Source organism: Lycorma delicatula, chromosome 11 (assembly GCF_047948215.1).
Source record: "Lycorma delicatula isolate Av1 chromosome 11, ASM4794821v1, whole genome shotgun sequence".
NCBI classification, from domain to species: domain Eukaryota; kingdom Metazoa; phylum Arthropoda; class Insecta; order Hemiptera; family Fulgoridae; genus Lycorma; species Lycorma delicatula.
In genome coordinates this window covers 17730670-17754396 of record NC_134465.1, presented here as the reverse complement: position 1 = coordinate 17754396, position 23727 = coordinate 17730670, and the positions used below count along the sequence as shown (strand labels likewise).

Here is a 23727-nt window from a genome sequence, read left to right as displayed (position 1 = left end):
GCAACTAGACCATATCTTCATGAACAAACACCAACACAAGGAGATCTACAACATAAAAGCCTTCCAAGGAGTAGACACAGATAGAGAAGTAAACATAATAAATGGTAATAAATCAAAATAGTAACTCAATTTAAATACCTTGGAAAAATAGTATCAAACAACCTATATGAAAAAAATCTTGATCCAAATAAGAAGAAGCAAACTAGCTAAAGCTTGAAAATTAACCTGGCACACTTACAATAAAATATTCCAATCAATAAATGCAAAAAGACACTACAACAGTCATAAAATCAGAAGCCACTTAAGCAGCAGAAACTCTATTCCACCAGAACAATCAAATACAGACAGACTCCAGAAAATTGGAAGAACCTACATCAATAAAAATTACCAAAAAGACGGGCAGTGCTGGATTGTGCCCAACAAGGTTGTATACAAAGAGTTAGAACCCATCACTGATACCATGCATAAGAAGAGATTAGATTTCTTTGGACATATCATGAAGATGCAAGATTCAAGACTTCTGAAACAGCTAGAACAGTACAATCTCAACTTGAAAAACACCAAGACAGGTTACAGATGGATCAGAGAAATAAGAGAGGATCTGAAGGAAATTGGTCTTACACCAGAAGACACCACAGATAAAATAGACTCAGATAAAATCTAAACAAGAAATCAAGAACAAAAGTGCTTGCTTCACACTTGCAAGTAAAAACTCACAACATTTTCAACACTAGAAAGGGCACAAAGATTGAAACACATGAAAAAATACTGGACTGCAAGGTCCAAACAGTCCCATCAAAGAGACTTGGATTATGGACTGACTAAAGTGATCCTATGTGGTCATAAAAAATAATAATACATATATTTAATTCTTATTATTGTATATATATATTGTATTATATTATATTAATCCGATCAACCCAAGTACAGAATTAATAAAATAAAACAAAGTAGGATGACACCTATCTTATTCATTAATCCAAGCAAGAGTGCTTTCGTGGGTACCCACGCATCATCAGTTGCACTATAATTTTTCAAATCTTTCATTGCAAATTACCCATTAAAATTAAAATTTTTCATTGTAAATTGCACATTAAAATGAAAACTGAGATTTAAAATTGTTAAAAGATCCTTTTCCAATTAAATCAAAATAAAATAAAACTAAATTTTTATTTTTCAATTCAAAAATGTTAAATTGTAAATTAAAATTAAAAACTGCATACATATGAAATAAGAAGTCATTAATAAAATTAAATTAAAAGTCAAAATTAATCAAAATAAAATAAAATGTATATTGCACAGGAATATGATTCCTGAAATGATCAATTTTAGAAAAAAAAAAAATACATATTGTTAATATATTATTAGGTTAAGTTGTTATTGAAAATATATATATATAGAGGAGAGAGAGAGAGTGTTCTTATTTTGTCAAGTTGCTCGACAAACTTAATTGATCAAACCGATTGATGCATATACATTGAAGTTGATTGTGAAGTACTCATAGATGGATGAGAGTATCTGTTCTGAATGTATAAGGTGCTGTTCTCTTACAGATTGATAAGATGTTAAACATGAATAAGAAAAAAATAACAAATTAATAATATAGGAAAGTGTGTTTTAACCAAAAAGTTGAAAATTTTATTTATAATTAGAAGTAAAGTTAGGTAGGATGGACAGACTGCATTTGTATGCTAATTAATCTGAATAGAAATTTTTTTTGTACATTGTGGCTACTGTGCATGTGATTAGTACTTATTTTTTATATTCTTTGATTAATGTGAGGTTATGTTTTTTATTTATCTGTTTTTGTGTATTGAATATAGTTTTATTGAAATTTATTCAATATTGTCATGTAAGAAAATATGGTTTCACTTTTTATACTTAGTGTTTTGAATTAAAAAAATTGATTATAACTAAGAACATGCTTTAGGTTGTTTCTACTTTGTAAGCATATCGATGTGACAAAATGACAAGTAGCCTTTCAATGTGGTTGCAATTTAGATACTGTGAATTTTTTAAAAAACTATTTAAAGATACTGGTTTCCAGTACTGTACCTGATATATCGATGTAATAATAATTTTAAATAGTCAAACAGTTTTATTCCAATCGATTTATATCTGTTAATAAATGAGTAAGATACAAGAAGGCCACTCATCAAAAAAAAGGCATCAACAAATATATACCCATTTGTTACAATCAGATGATACCACTTTCTTACTTCCTGAAAAAAAGAAAATATCAATTAAATTTAAAGGTAAATGAATTTCCTACTTAAGTCATATTGATTGACTGCTCATCGCAATTCACTTCTGATGATGTTATTGCAAATAGTTTACCAAATGGTGGAATTCAAATCAAGAAAAATAGATTTTTAAAACTATTTAATATAAGGATTATTTTAAATTTCAAATGGGCTGTTAAAAGTTAAATTATTGTCAGAGAAATGTGGTAGATGTGCAGAAATCATCAGCAATGTATATCATTACACCTTATTCGATATACACTCTATTCAGTACTTACATAACAACAGTTTATGAAACTTATCCTTGTTGCTTCTGGTGAGGTGATAAGTTTTTCACTTTTGCTATAAGTGTTTTTTATAAATAAATTCCATTAATTCAGAAATTTTACAAAATACTCTGAGATTATTAAACAATTATGCTAACAAATTTACAAAAATCAGGACCTCAATATCAAAAGTCTGTTGTGAAATTTTGAAGAAGCTCAGTCCAAAATAAATGGTCTAAGACATTCACCACTTCAATCTATTATCTATTCAATGACTGGAACCTTGGTAAATCATGGTATAAAAGATTAACTGAGGTTGGATGGTTAATTCGTTGAATAATTAATATAAATATGTAGTTGTGGCAGCAGAATACTTAGATAATAATGATAAGAAATTTGTAGAAGCAGATCAATCAGTCTCATTAGACAAGCGGTTTCACTGTATTTTGAATAAATTAATATTGAAATAAATGTGCTACCTTTACTTTATAAAAAAGTATTCATTCCAAGAACAATAATATCCATCTCTTTAAAACTAGTTGAACAAAACTATTTTAAAATAAAACAGCAAACACTTCAACCTAAGTTTCTATTGTTACTTTCTTGGCATCATAGCTATAGAGCTGTGCTGCAAGAAGGAAAGTATAGTAATCAGTCAAAAAATGGGATATGGAATTTTTTAATTTATCCCCATTTCATGATCCCAAAAAACAAAAAAGTGGGTTTAATGTTCATATGTACTTACGTAGATGTGGATGGTGTGTTTGAAGTGTAATAACTTTTGACTGGATGAACCGATTTTGAAGAAATTTGGCACAGACTCGTATATATTGGTCAACTTTTTTGGTAGAAGTTTGGGATCAATATCTATAGGGGATGGGGTAGAGTTTTTAGGAGTCAATTTTCTTAACATTTTGCAAATGTAACCCCACTTTATGTAAAGCTCAGTACTTATGACCAATTAAAAAAAGGTTTGACCCCAAATTCTCCTCTTCACAAACATCAAAAAAGGTTACTTTTTTATTAATTGCATATTTTTTAATCAAATTTTGTTTGTCTTCCTAAGTGTAGTAGCAGTGCAAGTGGCCTAAAAAAATACTAGGGACAATATTGGATATGGAGAACTGATCAAAGGCTCCCTAAAAAAAAATTGATTATTTGAATTTTTAATCATTATATTACAATTAAATTTCATCATAAAACATCCCCCACCCCAACCACCAAAAAAGAAATCTTATGTTACTTATTATTGGTTGTACATTTTTCAGTGGAATTTTTTTTAATTTTCTTCCATTTAAAATAATAAAGATAGACGAATCAAAATATTTTCTTGGCAGGTAATCTTAGGATTGAGGGTGCAGAAAAAATATAAAAATATTGAGTTTTTGAATTTTTTCAAATAAATTACTATTAAATGATTCATTTAAGATTAAATTGAAAGATTTTCTTGAAACTAATGTTATTTCTGTTGAACATTTTGGTAGTAATATTAATTACAAAAAAAAAGAATGAATTTGTCTTCAACCTTGTGTAAAATCTACAAATAATAATAATAATACATATTCAGTACCTTCCAAATTTGTTTTATTGATTTTATTTATCTATTTTTAATTTAGTAAATTGTGACATTTCTTCTGATCAAAGTTTCTCTTTAATTTCTCATATAAAATCTGGAATATGATCTACAATTATTTATCAATCAGAATAAAATATTTATTTATTCATACTGCTTCCTTAAATTTTTGCTACATAGTATTTTCTGGAATTGAAATTGTATTTCTTGATTTTATTTTTTTTTAAGAATACATTTTTCAAGAAAAGTGAAAAATTATTAAACTACAAAGTAGTTCACTTGAAACTACAGTATAGTCATTTTTTCATCTATTTTGTTGGTAAATAAACAGAGATTTTATTTATTTATTTTTTTATGCATGTGGGAATTAATTTAATTTAAACTAATTTTTAATTAGAGAATTCAAAATCTAATTTTTGTACTTGATTAAGGGAAGCTAGCACCTTGTATCTTAATGTTCAATTTATCAATTTCAAGTTCATTTTTCTCACCTTGTATAAATACTACAGCTTTGAAATTTTGCACACATTTAAATCCAAATTTATTACACTGCTGACAGTTTTTCACACTAACTAAAATTTAAATTTTCTAAAAAAATGTTATATAATACTTCTTTAATCAATTTTTTTGAATTGTTAGTTCCATTATCTTAAGACTGAAAAGGATTACATGTCCAAAAAATTGTCAATAGTTGTATTAATACACCACATACATTTTTATAAAATTTCATCCCTCCAAGTTGAATGGTTATCATGAAAACAGAACATAAAGTTTAAAAAATCTATTTTATGGGAAACTTAATTTAAAGCGGCCTATCTTGTTTTAGTGTAACCCTATACCATATGACAAATCTGAATTTTCCTCTACATTTTTCAACATCCCTTCTCTTCTTTAATTTCCTATTGGCTTTTTCATCCATGAATGTAGCTTCTTTTTTCAGCTTTTTTTACTCTAATTTCATCAATGTCAACTAAACTAATAAAAATATTCACCCTCAATTCAATACCAAGAAATTTAAAATCGTTAACTCTTCCAACAGCAACCTCATTAAAAGTAACAACACTGTCATATGCACCTAACCTAACAGTTTCTAAACTACTAAAAATACTTTTTGAGACCCTACTCCAAATAATATTGTTAAAAGATTCATTGGGGTTTTGTATCATACTGTGCAAACACATGGTAACAACAAAGGATCTGCCAAATCTTTAAACACATGCTTAACAACTTCATAAAAAACCAGTGCCACCTGGCACTAGTTTTTTATGAGAATAATTTGCATCCTTTATTTTAGTTTTATTATATATGCACCAAGTTTTTCTATCACTAGAACATAGTTGACATAAGGGAAAATTAGTAAAGTCTCAGTATTATGTTTTAAGCTGCAGCTGTGACTCGTAAAAAAATTAGTTTTTTATATTTACTCTTTTTTTGAAGATAATATGAATTAATTCATATAAATATAAATGTTAACCAAAAAAAAAACCCTTCTGTAATGCATAAGTAATAACATTTATAAGAAAGAATTAAATTAAAAATTTCACTTTTGAATTTCAAAAAGTGAGAAGAAATAATTTGAGTAAATTTAAATTAAATGATTGGAAATTCATGAAAGAAATTATTAAATATAAATTTTATTTTTAAATTGGTATCAAATAAAAAAAAATGCACATTATATGTTTTTGTATGGTTAATTCTGTGGAAATATGATACCAAAATTTTATTGCACGCGACAAATACTATACCTCAGTGAACCTGGAACTTTTGAGGTGATAAGTAGAGATTACCTCTCTGTAAAGAAGGTAGGTTGTAAATGACTAAATATGGTTTGAATATCAGTTTTATATGTAGCTTTTATCACATTTTAAATTTTAACAAATAATGTTTATTCATTCATCTTATGAGTAATTCTTAGTATATGATAGTTTAATAGAAAACTTGAAAAATATTATTTTATGTTTATCAACACTTTTAGCTACTTTCATATTAGAGAACACCTACATAAAAAAATCATGGTTTTCTTTATCTTCTTTAATGACAAAAATAATTTATTTTCTGTTTACATAGTTTTGGTGACTCAGTTTGTTTCAGTCTTACAGTCAGTCTTATCATGTGTATGCCAAGATTTTGGAATAGTGCTGCCAATGATCGTATCTATGAGACTTAAGTCAGAAATACTGGAAATGCATCCTTTGCAGACTGCAGCTTTGCTCTTGTGTAACTGTCTGATCTTGTTTTTTATTCAAGGGCTATATAAAATGTTCTTGTATAGAGATATATTTTTTTAAATGCGAATTTTGTATGATGTCTTTATGTAATCATTTTATCTTATAAAAAAAAATAATCTATAATTGGATTTAGGATTTAGATCATGCTTCATCAAAGAATAATTGATCTGTCATAATTCATATGTTATTATTACTTACTGTCTGTTAAATAACTTTGAATAAATATTTTATTACCAAATTTTTTTATATTTTACCTTATTTTAATGAATATTGCTTACATTTTTTTAATAATGTATGCAGTTTATTATGATTAAAATTGAGATTTTTCTACTGAAAAAAATTAAAACATCATGAAATTGGGAATACATGCATAAACATTGAATTCTTGTGCCAGTTGTTACCATATGTGGGTACACTGTAGACCCTTCCATCTTTGCCTATCTTCTTACCATTTCTCATGCTCCCAATTTTTATGTCCTGCTTCTGCCAGTATATTTAACACCTACTTTCCACCTTGCTTTCAAGCATCCTGCAGGCCTTTCATTCATTCTTAGTTTTCCATCACTCAGTAATAAGTCTTTCTTTCTTTTTCTGTTTAACCTCTGGAACCACCATAAGGTATTACTTCAGAAGATGAATGAGGATGAAGTATAGTCATGTACAGTCTCAGGTCGACCATTCCTGAGATGTTTGGTTAATTGAAACCCAACCACCAAAGAACACCGGCATCCACAATCTAGTTTTCAAATTTATATAAAAGTAACTGCCTTTACTAGGATTTGATCCTTGAAACTCTCGACTTCGAAATCAACTGATTTGCGATGATGAGTTCACCACTAGACCAACCCGGTGGATAAGGTCAGGAAAGTTAAAACATCCTTATCTAACCAGTCCATAATGTTGGAAAATCAGGATATATTTGTACAGGTCAGAAGCATTATGATTTTGCATTCATATTTCTTTTCTTCCAACTACTAAAGAACTACCTGAAAGTAGATTCAGGGATTTTAAGGAACACAATCTTTTTTATTCATAGAAATCTATAAAACTACCCAGCTGATCTATTAGACTGTTCTTCCAGACTATCACTGGAGATTATATTGTAGAATATTCTTGATATAAATGTTTATCTGTTTGCATACTAATAGTATACTTACATCATCCATTGTAAATAGATTTGTAAAAGATTGTGAATCTCGTAATATTCTATGAATTGTTAATACTACACATGCTGAAATGAATCGTAAACCATGTACAGATTTTATTGATTTAACATTTTTATCTTTTTTAAAAAGATTTTTTAAGTTATTTCTTGCAGAAAATGATAAGAGTATTTTAAAAATTGTACCTGAAAAAATAGAAATATATTAAATAACACATGAACGTATTAAGCAAATATATAAAAAAATTCTGTATATGCAGTTTTCAAATTTTGGCTAATTTTATGTTATAATATTTTAGATATCAAACTAAAAAGAAAGTAATTTTTCAGTTTAATCTGTATTTATGAAACTATAATTTAAGAACCACTGGATTCTAATCAGTAAAGTGAATTATTTGCTAATAGATTCACTTGACTGACAAAACTAGTAAAGGATTTCTAAAAGGAAAAGTATTTATAATTAATTTTTATGTAAATATTTTTCTTTATGATAATTATAAATAAAAAACTGGTTTCTCGTTTTTTGTTCAATCTTTTGAATTACATACATACTTTTGTCATAGTTAGGTGTTACTTATTATTTACAAGGGTAAGTCAATTATTATTTGCAATATAGTTATACATTTTATTGCAATAAAATAATGCCTCTTTGAGTGGACCAAACAAGTGGTAGTCAAAAGAGGCAAGATCAGGACCATACAGAGGATGAGCCAATACTTCAAAATTGAGTTTCTGGAGCGTTTCAGCAGTGTGGGCAGCAGTATGTGGACGGGCATCGTCGTGCAACAACACAACACCTTTCGACAGCAGTCCTCAGTGATTGCAGGCTTCAGCTTGGCAGTAAGCATCTCACTGTAACACATACTGTTTATTGTCGTGCCCCTTTCGTCATAATGTTCCAGTACTGGGCCTCGTGAGTCCCAAAAACTGTAAGCATCAGTTTTCCTGCAGATGGTTGGGTCTTGAACTTTTTTTGCAGGGTGAATTTGGATGTTTCCATTCCATATTCTGCCGTTTACTCTCCAGCTCGTAATGATGGATCCATGTTTCATCACCAGTGATGATTCTGTCTAAGAAGATGATCCGTTCGTTACCATAGTGATCCAAATGTTTTTGGCAGATGTCCAAGCACGTTTGTTTATGCAACTGTGTGAGTTGCTTTGGAACTCATCTTGCACAGAATTTATGAAACCCAAGTCTGTTGTGGATGATTTTGTAGGCAGAACCGTGATTAATTTGCAGATGATGTGCCACTTCATCGATTGTTACTTGTCTGTCTAAGAAAACCATGTCACGTGCACGTCCAATGTTTTCCTCATTTGTGGCGGTAAACAGTCGTCCGGCTCCTTTGTCATGCGTAACACTTGTGCAACCATTTTTGAATTTTTCAATCCATTTGTAGACACTCCATTACGGCAACACACTGTTCCCATGTAGTACCGAAAGTCTTTGATGAATTTTGACCCCTCATACACCTTCCGACCACAAAAAACGAATTGCTGAACATTGCTCTTCTTTGGTGTAAACAAGAGCAGCCATGGTTAATGGCAGGGCAGCGATAATGGAACTAACCTAGCAGCATCAAACCTGCACAGACATAACAACAATTAAACCACGCATGCGTCATCTGCACAACACGACAGTACTTCCAACATAAACAAAAGCATAACTAAATTGCGGATAATAATTGACTTGCCTTCGTATTTTCCCGAATTAATTTTTTATATTATATTATCTAAAAGAACTCTAATGGTTGATTGTTCTTAGGATCATGAATAGAGGTAGAAAAGTAAGCTTTTAATGTATCTGAAATGGAATGTACTGTTATTTCTTACTCAGCTAATTTCCTCTGTCTCTCTTTAATAATATGATTTATTTAATTTGATATGTAAATTTTTTCATGTCCATTACTCAGTACTGTTTCAGAAATCTCTTCAAAGCAAAGAGAAAATTTTTAGGACACAGAAGAAAGCCTTTAGGTATTTGGAAAGAATATAAAAACTGTAGGGAGTCTTTTAATAACCTATAAATAATTCATCTATGGTTTGTTCATTATTTATTTATGAAGTTATAACAATTTCATACAGATTGATTTTTAAAAGAACATAAAAACATTAATAATTATGACACAAGAAATAGAAAGAGCTAAGTAATTTACGCTCATTCAATTACATGTACAATGCATCTGAACTAATTACGTAAGCCAAATTTCATAAAGGAATTATTACATCGTTAGCATATTGATAATAGATAACAAAAACATTTTAAAGGTTAAAGTTATGTTTAGAAGAAGTTAAAGGTATTAAAAGTTTAGAAATATATTAAGCTCAGCTTTTATTACCGAGTCAGTAATTAAAAAAAAAAATTATGTGTATAACGTAATTTATAACACTAACACATAAAAAATGTGATGTAGAACAGCTATGCAACTAAGAGTGTCCATAAAGTTTTTCCATGATTACAAAAAAACTATTACAGTTACAGCTGTGCGGTTTGTGGCAAAAGAAAGAAAAAATTATCAATTTCTTTTTATATTTGTTTGTTGCAGGTAGAGAGCACTATGATCATTTTTTTATAAAATGTCATCAATCCAGGGGAAAGCACAATGTGTGTTGTGGTATCACGAGTCAAAATCACCGATTACTATGCAGTGAAATTTTCGAAGGGAATGCAGACGACCAGCACCTGATAGCAAGAGTATCATTGCATGGTATGCAAGGTTTAAGGAGAGTGGAAGTGTAGTCGACCTACTGTGAACAGGGCAGCCATCTGTTACTAAATTGAAGGTTGAGGTTGTGCAGCAAGCATTTCTACATAGCCCTTCCAAATCTACTCGTTGTGCATCTCGTGAACTAGGGATTCCCTGGTCAACAGTGCACAAAATTTGCACAAGAAACTAAGGTTGCCTGCATTTAAAGTTCAGATATTGCAACATCTACAGCCAGATGACGACCCTTGTTGTGCTGCCTTTGCGAATGAGATTTTGCAACCGATTGATAATGACAATGAGTACCTGCAGTGAGTGTGTTTTTCAGACGAGGCTACTTTCCACACCTCTGGGAAAATAAAAGGCATAATGTGAGAATATGGGGCTGAGAAAATCCTACTTTACCAGGAATAAAATTAGAGATTTCCCTAAAGTGAATACGCGATGCGGTTTGATGCACAACAAAATCATCGGCCCCTTCTTTTTCATTGAAGAATCAATAACAGCTAATATTTACCTGATGTGCTGCAACACTTCGCTGTACCTCAACTAAATAACTTGCAACCTGGGGTGGTTTTCCAGCAGGATGGTGCACCACCACATTGGGGATTACTAGTCTGAGATTTTCTGAATTAATCATTTCATGGCAGATGGATTAGGCGCGATGGTCCTATTCCCTGGTCACCAAGATCATCAGATATAACACCGTTACACTTTTTGCTCTGGGGTTATGTTAAGGACACAGTCTACACAACACCCGCACCTGGTCTGGACACGTTGAGATGGAGAATAACTGAAGCTATTGTTAGTGTTACCGAAGAAATGTTGACCAACACATGGCGTGAAATTATCACTTGGTCATTCTACAAATGACAAAAGCCGCACTCATTGAAGTTTATTGACATGGTAAAAAAAACTTGATAATTTTTTCTCTTTTTTGCTACAAACCTCACAGCGGTAACTGTAATAGTTTTTTTGTAATAAATTTTTATAATCATAAAAAGACTTTATAAACACCTTGGTATTTTCAGTCATCATTGAATGGAACACTTGAAATCTGGATGTTTAACATTTAATGTAAAACAGAGATAAAACTCAATACGAGAAAATAGTGCTATGAATGCTGAATCAGTTAAGAAAAATTATAAAATGTCTTAAGGGTACTGAATCACAATTATCAAAGAATACTAATCAAAGAGGATTAGCATTTAAGACATATAATAATAGACGACCTTTGATTATGAAATAAAGTTGAGATGAAGTCTTAAAATTCACCCAGTACCCAAAGTCCCCGCAAATTAATGATTTACTTTTTTTATCTAAAATGTACTAATCCAAATTTTGTCTACCATTATTTTAGAGCAATTTTAAATTAATTAGTTTTTATAAAGAAAAGGAGACGTGGCTTTACTCAATATTTCCTCTGTTAGTTTGGCTTTTTGTATAACACTTGCTTAATAAACAAGTTCTTGGACTCTTTTGTGGACATATAGATGCTGTCCTGCCATTGAACTCAATGCAGATGGTTCTGTCCAGCCAGTTAGAAGGTGCCATCATAGTGTCAGAGATGGAATCTAATCCATCTGTGACACTATGATGTAAATAGTAATCGTTTACTATTTTGAATAAGATTCATTTAAGATGGTTTTTGAGTATGTTTTATTTTTAACATTTAGAAGTATTTAAAATAATTGTTTATAATAATGTGATTTATAGTAGTCAGAAATTTTATAACATTGCAACAGTTTTATAACAAACCAACATACTTGGCGTTTATAGACCTAGAAAAGGCATTCGATAACGTAGACTGGAATAAAATGTTCAGCATTTTAAAAAAATTAGGGTTCAAATACAGAGATAGAAGAACAATTGCTAACATGTACAGGAACCAAACAGCAACAGTAGCAATTGAAGAACATAAGAAAGAAGCCATAATAAGAAAGGGAGTCCGACAAGGATGTTCTCTATCTCCGTTACTTTTTAATCTTTACATGGAACTAGCAGTTAATGATGTTAAAGAACAATTTAGATTCGGAGTAACAGTACAAGGTGAAAAGATAAAGATGCTACGATTTGCTGATGATATAGTAATTCTAGCCGAGAATAAAAAGGATTTAGAAGAAACAATGAACGGCATAGATGAAGTCCTACGCAAGAACTATGGCATGAAAATAAACAAGAACAAAACAAAAGTAATGAAATGTAGTAGAAATAACAAAGATGGACCACTGAATGTGAAAATAGGAGGAGAAAAGATTATGGAGGTAGAAGAATTTTGTTATTTGGGAAGTAGAATTACTAAAGATGGACGAAGCAGGAGCGATATAAAATGCCGAATAGCACAAGCTAAACGAGCCTTCAGTAAGAAATATAAGTTGTTTACATCAAAAATTAATTTAAATGTCAGGAAAAGATTTTTGAAAGTGTATGTTTGGAGTGTCGCTTTATATGGAAGTGAAACTTGGACAATCGGAGTATCTGAGAAGAAAAGGTTAGAAGCTTTTGAAATGTGGTGCTATAGGAGAATGTTAAAAATCAGATGGGTGGATAAAGTGACAAATGAGGAGGTATTGCGGCAAATAGATGAAGAAAGAAGCATTTGGAAAAATATAGTTAAAAGAAGAGACAGACTTATAGGCCACATACTAAGGCATCCTGGAATAGTCGCTTTAATTTTGGAAGGACAGGTAGAAGGGAAAAATTGTGTAGGCAGGCCACGTTTGGAATATGTAAAACAAATTGTTGGGGATGTAGGATGTAGAGGGTATACTGAAATGAAACGACTAGCACTAGATAGGGAATCTTGGAGAGCTGCATCAAACCAGTCAAGTGACTGAAGACAAAAAAAAAAAAAAAAAAAAAAAAAAAGCAACAGTTGTAGCGTTGTAATAACTCCACCAACCATCATGATGAACCTTTCATTAGGAAGATTTTGCATTGAACCACTAAACAGGCTTGGCATTTTTCAAAAACTGATTATTTCTCTCATCGTAAAAGAAAATAGGATGATAGAAATAGGCTATCAGCCTGTTGTTGGAAATTTGAATAAATAAATAACAAATTTTTTCTACTTACCTTTTTTTTTGTTAAACTCATTTGTAATTATATCATATACTGTTCCTGTTATTAAAAATAATGTTAGTATAATAAAAATTAATCTGAAAATAATACAGAAAAATATTTTGGTTATAATTTATAACTTTGGAGTAATTATATGTAGTAAATTTATGCACTTGATCTAATGTATTTGGGCATGTAAAATACTTTTGCGCATTAATAATGGAAATTATAATTAAGAATAAAATAGGAAACTTTTGTGCTCTTAAATTAAAAAAGAAGTCAGCAAAAAAGCGGTAGCATAACTCTCCTGCCTTTGCTCTTGATATATTTATTTCAAATATGCTACCATATGGTCTTTAAATATCAGTAACTCTAATTATGCAATACTAGAATACAAGTGTGAAAATATCCAAATGTTTAGTAAAAGGATTTGAGTTTGATTTGATCTACTTGATCAAATTACTTTTACCTTAAGAATGATGCAGTAATAAAAGTACAATTGAGGAAAAATCAAAATTCTTAATAAAAGATTTTGGATCCTATTTGACTTCCTTAAACAAATAATGTTTTTATCATCAAAATTATACTGTATATACCAATACAAATATAGATTTTTATTAAAAAAAACTTTGGGTCCCATTTAAACCCCTTGCTCGAAAGCTACCTCATATAAGATATTTAATAACAGCCACACTTGAAAAACATACAGAACATCACAAATTATAAAAAAAGATCTGGGTCCCATAAGATCCTCTTTTTTAAATTCTGTCACCTATATTAATATTAGATAAGTTGGATTTTCGATCTTGAAAATTAAAGTTTAAAAAGCTGATATTTTAATACGGTTCCCTTTTAACTTGCTTTTTTGAGGCCTAAAAGTTTATTTATTAATGTAAATTATTGCACCAAATCAGGTGCAATGTTAGTCAACAAGGCTAAAAAAAAATTAGTTTACTAAAAGAAAAAGAAATATGATGGGTATCATAATGTCCTCTTGTCTGATTAGATTGAAAATCAGACCAAGTTGGGATGTATATTGCCAAATGTCAGCTTTTTTAGTCAATGGGTTTTCAAGACATTAGGTAAAAATTGTTTAGAACTAGCTATAAACTTCTTTATCATAATGCTGCCGGAGAGCAATAGAGTATTCAAAAGTATAAATAATTATTGTGAAGTATTCTCAATGAAATAATAAAATAAATGATTAACGAAAGTAATATATCTGTTAACGCTTCAGTGTCCAAAGTATTGGACTATGCTGATTTATTTAATTAAAAGGTGGCATATTGTCATATTTTATTTTTCTACAGAGAAGTAATTTTTTCTAGCCTTTTCAGTAAAGTTGTCATTGCTTAGAACTCTGCATGTAACCGATTTAAATGTTTTTTATAATTTAATTTCATGCATAATGATCGAATTTAATTAATTAATAATGCTATTATATCTAATTTTACTAATTTATCTAATTTTAATGAAGTTTTCTTGATTCTCAAAAGTGAACTAACATTCTGTTAAAATGCTTGAGTGCTTAAATGAAGAATATATTATTATAAGCGATGTATAAATAAAATAATGGTTTAGCTATTTCAAAAATTGATTGAAGTTTGATAGAAAGTGACAAAAGTTCAGATTAACTAAAAAAACAAAAACGTTGATTTTTTTTCAAACTTTTAATGTAATCATGAAAAATTGCTTGTTGGTTGGTCAAGATTTTGCTCATATTTGTGTTAGCAAATGTTCAGTGCATGTAAATTTAACAAATGACTTAGGGATGTATATGGTTGGTGTAAGATTTGTACAAGAATTCTAAGACAGAACATTATAAGAGTAATTCTGCTCTTTTCTAGATGTGATTCCTGTGATTTTAGTTTTCCATAAATCAAAAATTATACTTAAAAAGTCATAATTTCTAATTCAACAAAACATTATAAAAGAGATAATACTACAGCTGAATTATATCCAGAAACAAGACTTCCTGAAATGTGTTTAAACAATAGGAAAACTACTACTAGGCTTTTGTCGGAACATAATAATCCAGAAAAAAATATGCTGCACAATAGTTACTGAGTATTTGGCAATCTAAAAAAAAATCAAAAACAAAATAAATGGTATACAAATATGGTATGAGATTTTTTCCATACTGTAAACCCAAAATTGTTTGAAAGTTGGTTATCAAGAAAGTATTCGAATACGAGATTAAAAAACTATAGAGATTTCAGACTTGAAATATCAAAAAAAATGTTGTAAAACCTTAATAATAACACTACATTGAAAAGCAATTAAAGCAGATTTTAAATGTAGAATAGATGCTTGCTTAACTAAACACTGATGATACATCATGTTACTCAGTTAAGTTTTGAACAGTTTAGAAGAAGGAAATGCATTCTTGGATAGATTTGGTGACTGTTGTTGGACATGAATATAATTTTGTTTTTCAAAAAGATCATCTCATAAAAATAACATTTGCTAGCTTAAAGGAAATTGGCTGCTAATTAAACAAATTTTTCTGGTGGACCATTTGTTAGTAATGCTCAAGGAATTGAAAGAAATTGGCACCCAAGAATTAAATCGTAAAAAACACTGTATACAAAATTCTGAAAAAGTCTCCATTTTATAGTTGGAAACTTCAGTTTATACATTTTATCAGAGTTAAAACCTCAAACGGTATGATTTTTCTGTGGACATGCCCAAAGATAGACGACAGTGATGAACAATTTCAAAAAGGTAATTTTTCAAGATGAAGTTACATTCATCAACATAATGTCAAGATATAAGTTATTCATATGATAGCTGAATTGTCATTTTTCTTTTAAAATTTACTCGTATATCAAATAACTATCCACATACATTTGGATTATTTATCACAAGTTTATTTTTCTATCAGGATGGTGCTCTTTCAGACTATACCAATATTGTTTGCAAGTTTTTCAATATGACATTTTTATAATGCTAGGTAATATGGGTTGTATGAAAGGAGTGCTGCTTTGATTGCTGGTCCTCACTTTTTTTACTTTTATCTTTGGATTACATCAGACAGTGTACAGTGTTCAACGACCATACCAAGAACTGGACTATCAGTTAGATGTCTAAAGGAGAAGAAAGGAAGTTAATCAGACTGCATAAATCATCTAAAAAGAACTAGGGGAGTTGTTCTTTCATTTAGCATATATTTGAAATTTATAGTTATAAAAATAAACACTTTGATGAGTTCAGAATGATCAGAGACAGTAGTATGCATGAGAAGTACAATAGATCTCAACTATAAAATTACTTAATAACATGGTGACCATAGCACTGACAGCATTTTAGCCTTTTATCCAGAAAGTCCTGGATTTGAATACCAGTCAGGCATGATATCTTTCATATCCTTCAAAAATTCTGTTCGTATTAAAGCTTATATGGTGAATTAACCATTAGCCTTGAATACTGGTTCTGGATTGAATCCTTATGGTTGCACAGCCATATCGTTACAAATGTGATTGTAGAAAAGTTCTCCTTTAGTCCAATTTCATTCCTTAAAAAAAGATAGTTTATAAATGTAAGAAATAGAAAATGATGCAGTTTAAAGCATGGAGTACACAGTGTAGTGTAGTAACATTTTTAAATCTTTGAACATTTTTGAGTATAGAAAAATTGATCTCTTAGCTACTATTTTTCAAGATGGAAGCAGACATAATCACCGTTAGCTAACTTTATATTAGGATTTTTGCATCATGTAAAAGTGATGCAGAAACCTTTATGCCAAAACTTCTTTGAGAATTGTATTTCCCAATTATCATATTTAACTGTATCAGGGATTAGCTGTTTTATTAATATTACAACTTTTATATATAAAATAATTTTTATAGTATGTTACAGGTAATAGAACTTCTTTTAAGTAAATTTCACAGTTATTTCAAATAAAATTAATTTAATAATTACTAACTTATAATCAATTAAATTAAATTATTTCTTAATTTTGAGAAAATGTATATTTCATGAGATTTAAATTGATATAAAAAAAAAAATGCCATACACTTGTATTCCATTTTATAAAATAAAAAAGGAAAATGGGATAAAGTTGAAAAAATGATGATGATGCCTTTACCTATGAAGAAATGATAGATTGACAAAGTTTATTGTAAGTCTAGACAAAGCCTGATTTACAATATTAAAACCGAAATAGTGATAAGGCGCTTTAAAATATATCTGGGCTTTTAAAGTATATCTGGTTATTTTACCTATTTATTTCTTTAGAACGCACATGATAGTGTTAGTAACAGATTAATTTTATAGCATATGTAAAGTACCAAGGTCAACTAAGATTTAAACCCAGAACCTTCTAGATGAAACCTTCTCACTTCATCACAGAGAACAGTTAAATTATGTTCAAATGTATAGATTAAGTACAAAAAACATTTTGCATCAACCAGCGCTGATATATTAAGTAATAAAATTGCTTTTCTTTCAGAAATTATTGAACCTTACCGTCAGAACATGGTTATTCAGATAGATATCCTCAGGAAAGAAATTATATAGATAACTGATTTACATATCATATACTGTGCATGCTGTTGCAATAATTATGAAATAGTCACTTTGATTCTTAACTGAATTGTAAAAATTTAAGAGTTAGGCGACAGTAGTTAAGAACTGAAAATGTTTAAAAAATGCACAAAATTTAAGTATTAAAAAATAGTAGCAGTATACTTACATTATGAAGCTTTGTATTGCATTTAATTTTGTTTTTGATTGATCTAAATCAGTGCAATATATAAGTTTATAAGATGATTCAAAATTTAATTCCTTGGCTAACATTTTGTGCACATCGTTTCTAGTACAACTAGTAGGTAAACATATTCCCATTACTATACTGGTTCTATGATAATATTTATATGTTTCTTCAGGATCATATGGTGGTTCAAATGTCACTCTACATAAACTACCCTTTATATTTCTGCTGCTATTATTATTACTTTCATAATTTATATTTAAACATTCTTCATAATTACCAAAATTTATTATATTTCCTTCAAGAAATCCAGATTGTAAATGTGTTGATGAATCTAGCACTGAAATTTATTAAAATTTATTCTAAAAATAATTACACTACAAAATAATAATCTGATATATTGTTATATCTATTGTCTATTTCATATATGTATATAATTGTATAATATAAAACTTATTCAGCCACTTCACAAAGTACAGAATTAAAGAACATTCTTACTTTTTTTTTTCATTAAATCGCTGTTGGGCATAAGCCCTTCTTCAGTAATTTTTTTCTAAATTTTTCTTTTCTAGATTTAACAGTAGATAACATGATATTAGAATTTAGAGAACAAATATTTGTTCAATCAATAAAAAAAAAAAATTATTAATTTAAAACATAATATTAAAATTTCCTTTAAAAGAGGGGAACGACTTATAGAGTTTTGCGCGGAGTATAATTTAGTAATTGCCAACACCCAGTTTAACAATTATAATAGAAGAATATACACATGGAAAAAGTGAGGCGATACTGCAAGGTATCAGATAGATTATATCATGGTTAAGCAAAGATTTAGAAATCAACTCATCGACTGCAAAACTTACCCTGGAGCAGATACTGATAGCGACCCATAATTTAGTGATAATGAAATGTAGATTTGGGTTTAAAAACCTGAAGAAAAGGTGTCAGATAAATCAGTGGAATTTAAAGAAGCTTGATGAAGAGGAGGTAAAGAAGATTTTTGAGGAGGATATCGCAAGAGGTCTGAGTAAAAAAGATAAAGTAGAAAATGTAGAAGAAGAATGGGAGAATGTTAAAAAGGATATCTTAAATCAGCAGAAGCGAAGTTAGGCAGAACAAAGAGAACTGGTAGAAAACCTTGGATTTCAGACGATATATTGCAGATGATGGATGAACGTAGAAAATATAAGAACGCTAGCGATGAAGAAGGAACTAAAGACAATTAAGAAATACTATAAACAGAAAGTGCAAACTAGTGAAAGAAGAGTGCATTAAAGAAAAGTGTTCAGAAGTGGCAAGAGAAATGAACATTGGTAAAATAGACGGAGCATACAGGAAAGTTAAGGAAAGTTTGGAGTACATAAATTAAAATCTAATAATGTGTTAAACAAAGATGGTACACCGATTTATAATATGAAAGGCAAAGTCGATAGGTGAGTGGAATATATTGAAGAGTTATACGGAGGAAATGAATTAGAAAATGGTGTTATAGAGGAAGAAGAGGAAGTTGAAGAGGATGAAAGGGAAGAAACAATACTGAGGTGTGAATTTAAGAGAGCATAAATGATCTGAATAGCAGGAAGCTTCCTGGAATAGACGGAATACCTGTAGAATTATTGCGCAGTGCAGGTGAGGAAGCGATTGATAGTTTATACAAACTGGTATATAATATTTATTTAAAAGGGGAAGTTCCGTCAGACTTCAAAAAGAGTCATGATACCAAAGAAAGCAGGAGCAGATAAATGTAAAAAATACAGAACTATTAGCTTAACTAGTCATGCATCAAAACTAGAATTCTGTACAGAAGAATTGAGAGGAGAGTGGAAGAAGTGTTAGGAGAAGACCAATTTGGTTTCAGAATAAGTATAGGGACAAGTGAAGCAATTTTAGGCCTCAGATTAATATTAGAAGGAAGATTAAAGAAAAACATACCAACATATTTGGCATGTATAGACCTAGAAAAGGCATTCGATAACGTAGACTGGAATAAAATGTTCAGCATTTAAAAAAAATTAGGGTTTAAATACAGAGACAGAAGAACGATTGCTAACATTTACAGGAACCAAACAGCAACAGTAATAATAGAAGGACATAAGAAAGAAGCCGTAATAAGAAAGGAAGTCTGACAAGGATGTTCCCTATCCTCGTTACTTTTTAATCTTTACATAGAACTAGCATGCTGATGATGTAGTAATTCTAGCTGAAAGTAAAAAGGATTTAGAAGAAACAATGAATGGCATGGATGAAGTCCTACGCAAGAAGTACCGCATGAAAATAAACAAGAACAAAATGAAAGTAATGAAGTGTAGTAGAAATAATGAAGATGGACCACTGAATGTGAAGATAGGAAGAGAAAAGATTATGGAGGTAGAAGAATTTTGTTATTTGGGAAGTAGAATTACTAAAGGTAGATGAAGCAGGAGCGATATAAAATGCCGAATAGCACAGGCGAAACGAGCTTTCAGTCAGAAATATAATTTGTTTACATCAAAAATTAATTTAAATGTCAGGAAAAGATTTTTGAAAGTATATGTTTGGAGCGTCGCTTTATATGGAAGTGAAACTTGGACAATCGAAGTACCTGAGAAAAAAAGATTAGAAGCTTTTGAAATGTGCTGCTATAGGAGAATGATAAAAATCAGATGGGTAGATGAAGTGACAAATAAAGAGGTGTTGCGGCAAATCAATCAAGAAAGAAGCATTTGGAAAAATGCAGTTAAAAGAAGAGACAGACTTACAAGGCCACATATTAAAGCATCCTGGAATAGTCGCTTTAATTATAGAGGGTCAAGTAGAAGGAAAGAAATTGTGCAGGCAGGCAACATTTGAAATATGTAAAACAAATTGTTAGGGATGTAGGATGTAGAATGTATATACCGAAATGAAATGACTAGCACTAGATAGGGAATCTTGGAGAGCTGCATCAAACCAGTCAAATGACTCAAGGCAAAAAAAAAATATATGTTAATACGGTACTGTACTGATTATCTAATTTATTTAAAATTCCTTATAAATTTATTGCCAACTTAAATAATATTTATAAGAATATCCCCATCAAATACTGTCTGCAGATTCATTTGGCTGAATTTACATTTAATATATAAATCTAGTGGTTTCTGTGTGTTGGGATCTGTTACCCTTTCTTGTAAAAACTATTCAACTATGTTCATGAAATTTTTCATGAACATAGTTTTAATATGTGGAAAGAACAAAGGACTATTGCCATAAAATGTTTCACAATTTCAATATAGTGGCCGTTTTAATGCTTCCAGTAACAACGGTATTATGTTCCTTGCCGTTATTCAATTTTACTATGATCAAATTGTTGGTTAAATTGAATTCGGAGACAACTTGCAAAATTTTAAATCCAATTTTATACAAAAAAGGGCATTTGTCTTTTTCAATTTCTCTTTCATTTATTGAGAAAAGTAACTTTAAAAGTGCAACAGTTTATACCATACATTCCTTCAGATTTGCCTTTTACTTTCAGTTTCGACGTACTTGTTACTTTCAAAATGAAAATGTTACTTTCAGCGCCTCCAGTTTCGACTTAAACTTGTTTTTTTGTATGATAATAAATAAGCAGTTTCAAGGGCAGATGCTTCAAGTGGCTGGTTATATTTCCTGCATGGGCAACTGTATGTGGTTTGCTCCAGAGTCTACTATGATATAAATACACTCCAGTAAAAAAAGTCAAAAATATTGCATACAATCCTATTCTTTAGATTATGTTCCACAAAACTATTTCACAAAAAAACAAGCTAAAATTAAAAAAAAGAAGAGAAATGAAATATAATCACCACCTAATGGTTTTCTAAGGTAAGAACCATGCAAAATACCCATATGAAAGACAAGTAACCAGCTACAGCTACTACTTTTAAGATGGAGGCCGAATATTCTGAAACCCAATACTTCAGATCATCCAAAAGGATTGAGTCTTTTTTTTCTGTTTAGCCTCCGGAACCACCATAAGGTATTACTTCAGAGGATGATATGTATGAATGTAAATGAAGTGTAGTCTTGTACAGTCAGGTCAACCATTCCTGAGATGTGTGGTTAATTTAAATCCAACCACCAAAGGACACCAGCATCCACGATCTAGTATTCAAATCCATATAAAAGTAACTGCCTTTACTAGGATTTAAACCTTAGAACTCGCAACTTCAAAATCAGCTGAGCTGCAATACGAGTTCACCACTAGACCAAACCGGTGGTTAAAAGTTTTGAGTCCTGTGCTGACCTAACTGTTCCTCTGAAGAAACTACAATACACTAATAGTTTTTATAAACTGAACAGGTTTTAATAATTATTTATCATTATTATTCTTACAAGCAAAAATATAATGAATACATGGGTTTCCATAGGGCAGATCCCCCTGACTGGCTAGTTAAAAATAAATTATTTAAAATAGAATGAAAAATATGTTGTTAACTTGTTATATATTTATTTTTTAAGGATTTTGAGGGTAATCTTATTTTTAATGTGACTTGAACTCTATTAAATGTGCAGATAAATTAAAATGTAGAATCCATCACTTTTTTCATAGGATGAAAAAAAGAGTAATAAGACAAAATCAGTACATATGAAACAATTTTTTTTTTTTAATAATGAAATTTTGTATGATTATTGATGTACTTTTTTGTTTGTTTTCCTAGTTATAATACATCTTCTCTTGTTTACTTTTAATCCATCACTTTATTACCCTTTTTTCTTTTTATAATGATACGATATACCTCTTTTGTAGAAATATATAACCTTAAAATTAATATATTTAATTTATTAAGCATTTGGCATCGATATTAATACAATTGTATAAATTAAATTTCCACTTACCAACAATTTAAAAAGTGTAAATCCTAGTATTTTTGAAGCTGTTACTCATCTTCAGGGTTTTTCAGGGATGTTAATTTAAATTCAAATCAATAACCATCCTTAAAATTAAACTGTTATGTTTATAGTAGTCGGTCGTCAAGAATAAAATTAATTTGTACATCAATAAGACAGTAACGTAATGTTTGTAAGATGTTTGCGACTATTAATAGTTGCAAACACGTACAAATTAATTTTATTCTCGACAACAGACTATTATAAACATAACATCTTAATTTTAAAAAACGATTATTGATTTGAATTTAAATTATCATCCCTGAAGATGGAGTAATAGCTCTAAAAGTACTAGGATTTACACTTTTTAAATTGTTGGTAAGTGGAAACTTAATTTATACAAAATTAATATAGGACAAACATTAATAATTAAGCAAATTGGGTTCTAAGTCATTTCAAATTTTTGTCTTGTTCAGATTTTTTAATGTAAACAATTAAAACAACAATAGTAGAATTTTATTCTTAAAAAAAAAAATATGTGAACTCTATATGTAAAACATTTTTCCCATTTCGGTCTCATTGGACCATGTGTAGTACTTTTCTTAGTGTCCCTCTCCCTCCTTTCCTGCTACTACTTTTGGGTAATTCTCTCATTGGTTTTCACCCAATTTCTTAAAGTTGTTTTTTGTTTGACATTCCATTCTATAATTTCTTCAAGGTATTTAAATCGTTTTATTTATTCTTACCTGATTTTTAAAAAAGTTGAGGCATCTTGACATTTGTCATGTATTGTGCATTTTCAAAAGATAATTGTAGGCTGTTCTTTCTACTGTTTTTGTAATATGTTTATTTTTTATTTTTATATTTTGGGATTGTCCAACAAGATAACATGTTCATCTGCGAAAGCGACAATCAAAAAACCAGTGTTGAAGAAAGTACTGTTTTGCTCTTCA

The 23727-nt window shown here is 29.8% G+C and overlaps 1 protein-coding gene across 1 annotated transcript in view; it reads right to left on the bottom strand.

Annotated features, from left to right (window-relative positions):
• Positions 1–23727, bottom strand: part of LOC142332473 (nose resistant to fluoxetine protein 6-like) — a 57150-nt gene that overhangs the window by 28359 nt on the left and 5064 nt on the right. The window contains exons 3-6 of the mRNA XM_075378919.1: positions 17933–18290; positions 13255–13337; positions 7468–7658; positions 2056–2222 (exon numbers count right to left, since the gene is read on the bottom strand). Of these exons, the coding sequence (XP_075235034.1) occupies positions 2056–2222; positions 7468–7658; positions 13255–13337; positions 17933–18290 (799 nt within the window). The remainder of the gene's footprint in view (positions 1–2055; positions 2223–7467; positions 7659–13254; positions 13338–17932; positions 18291–23727) is intronic.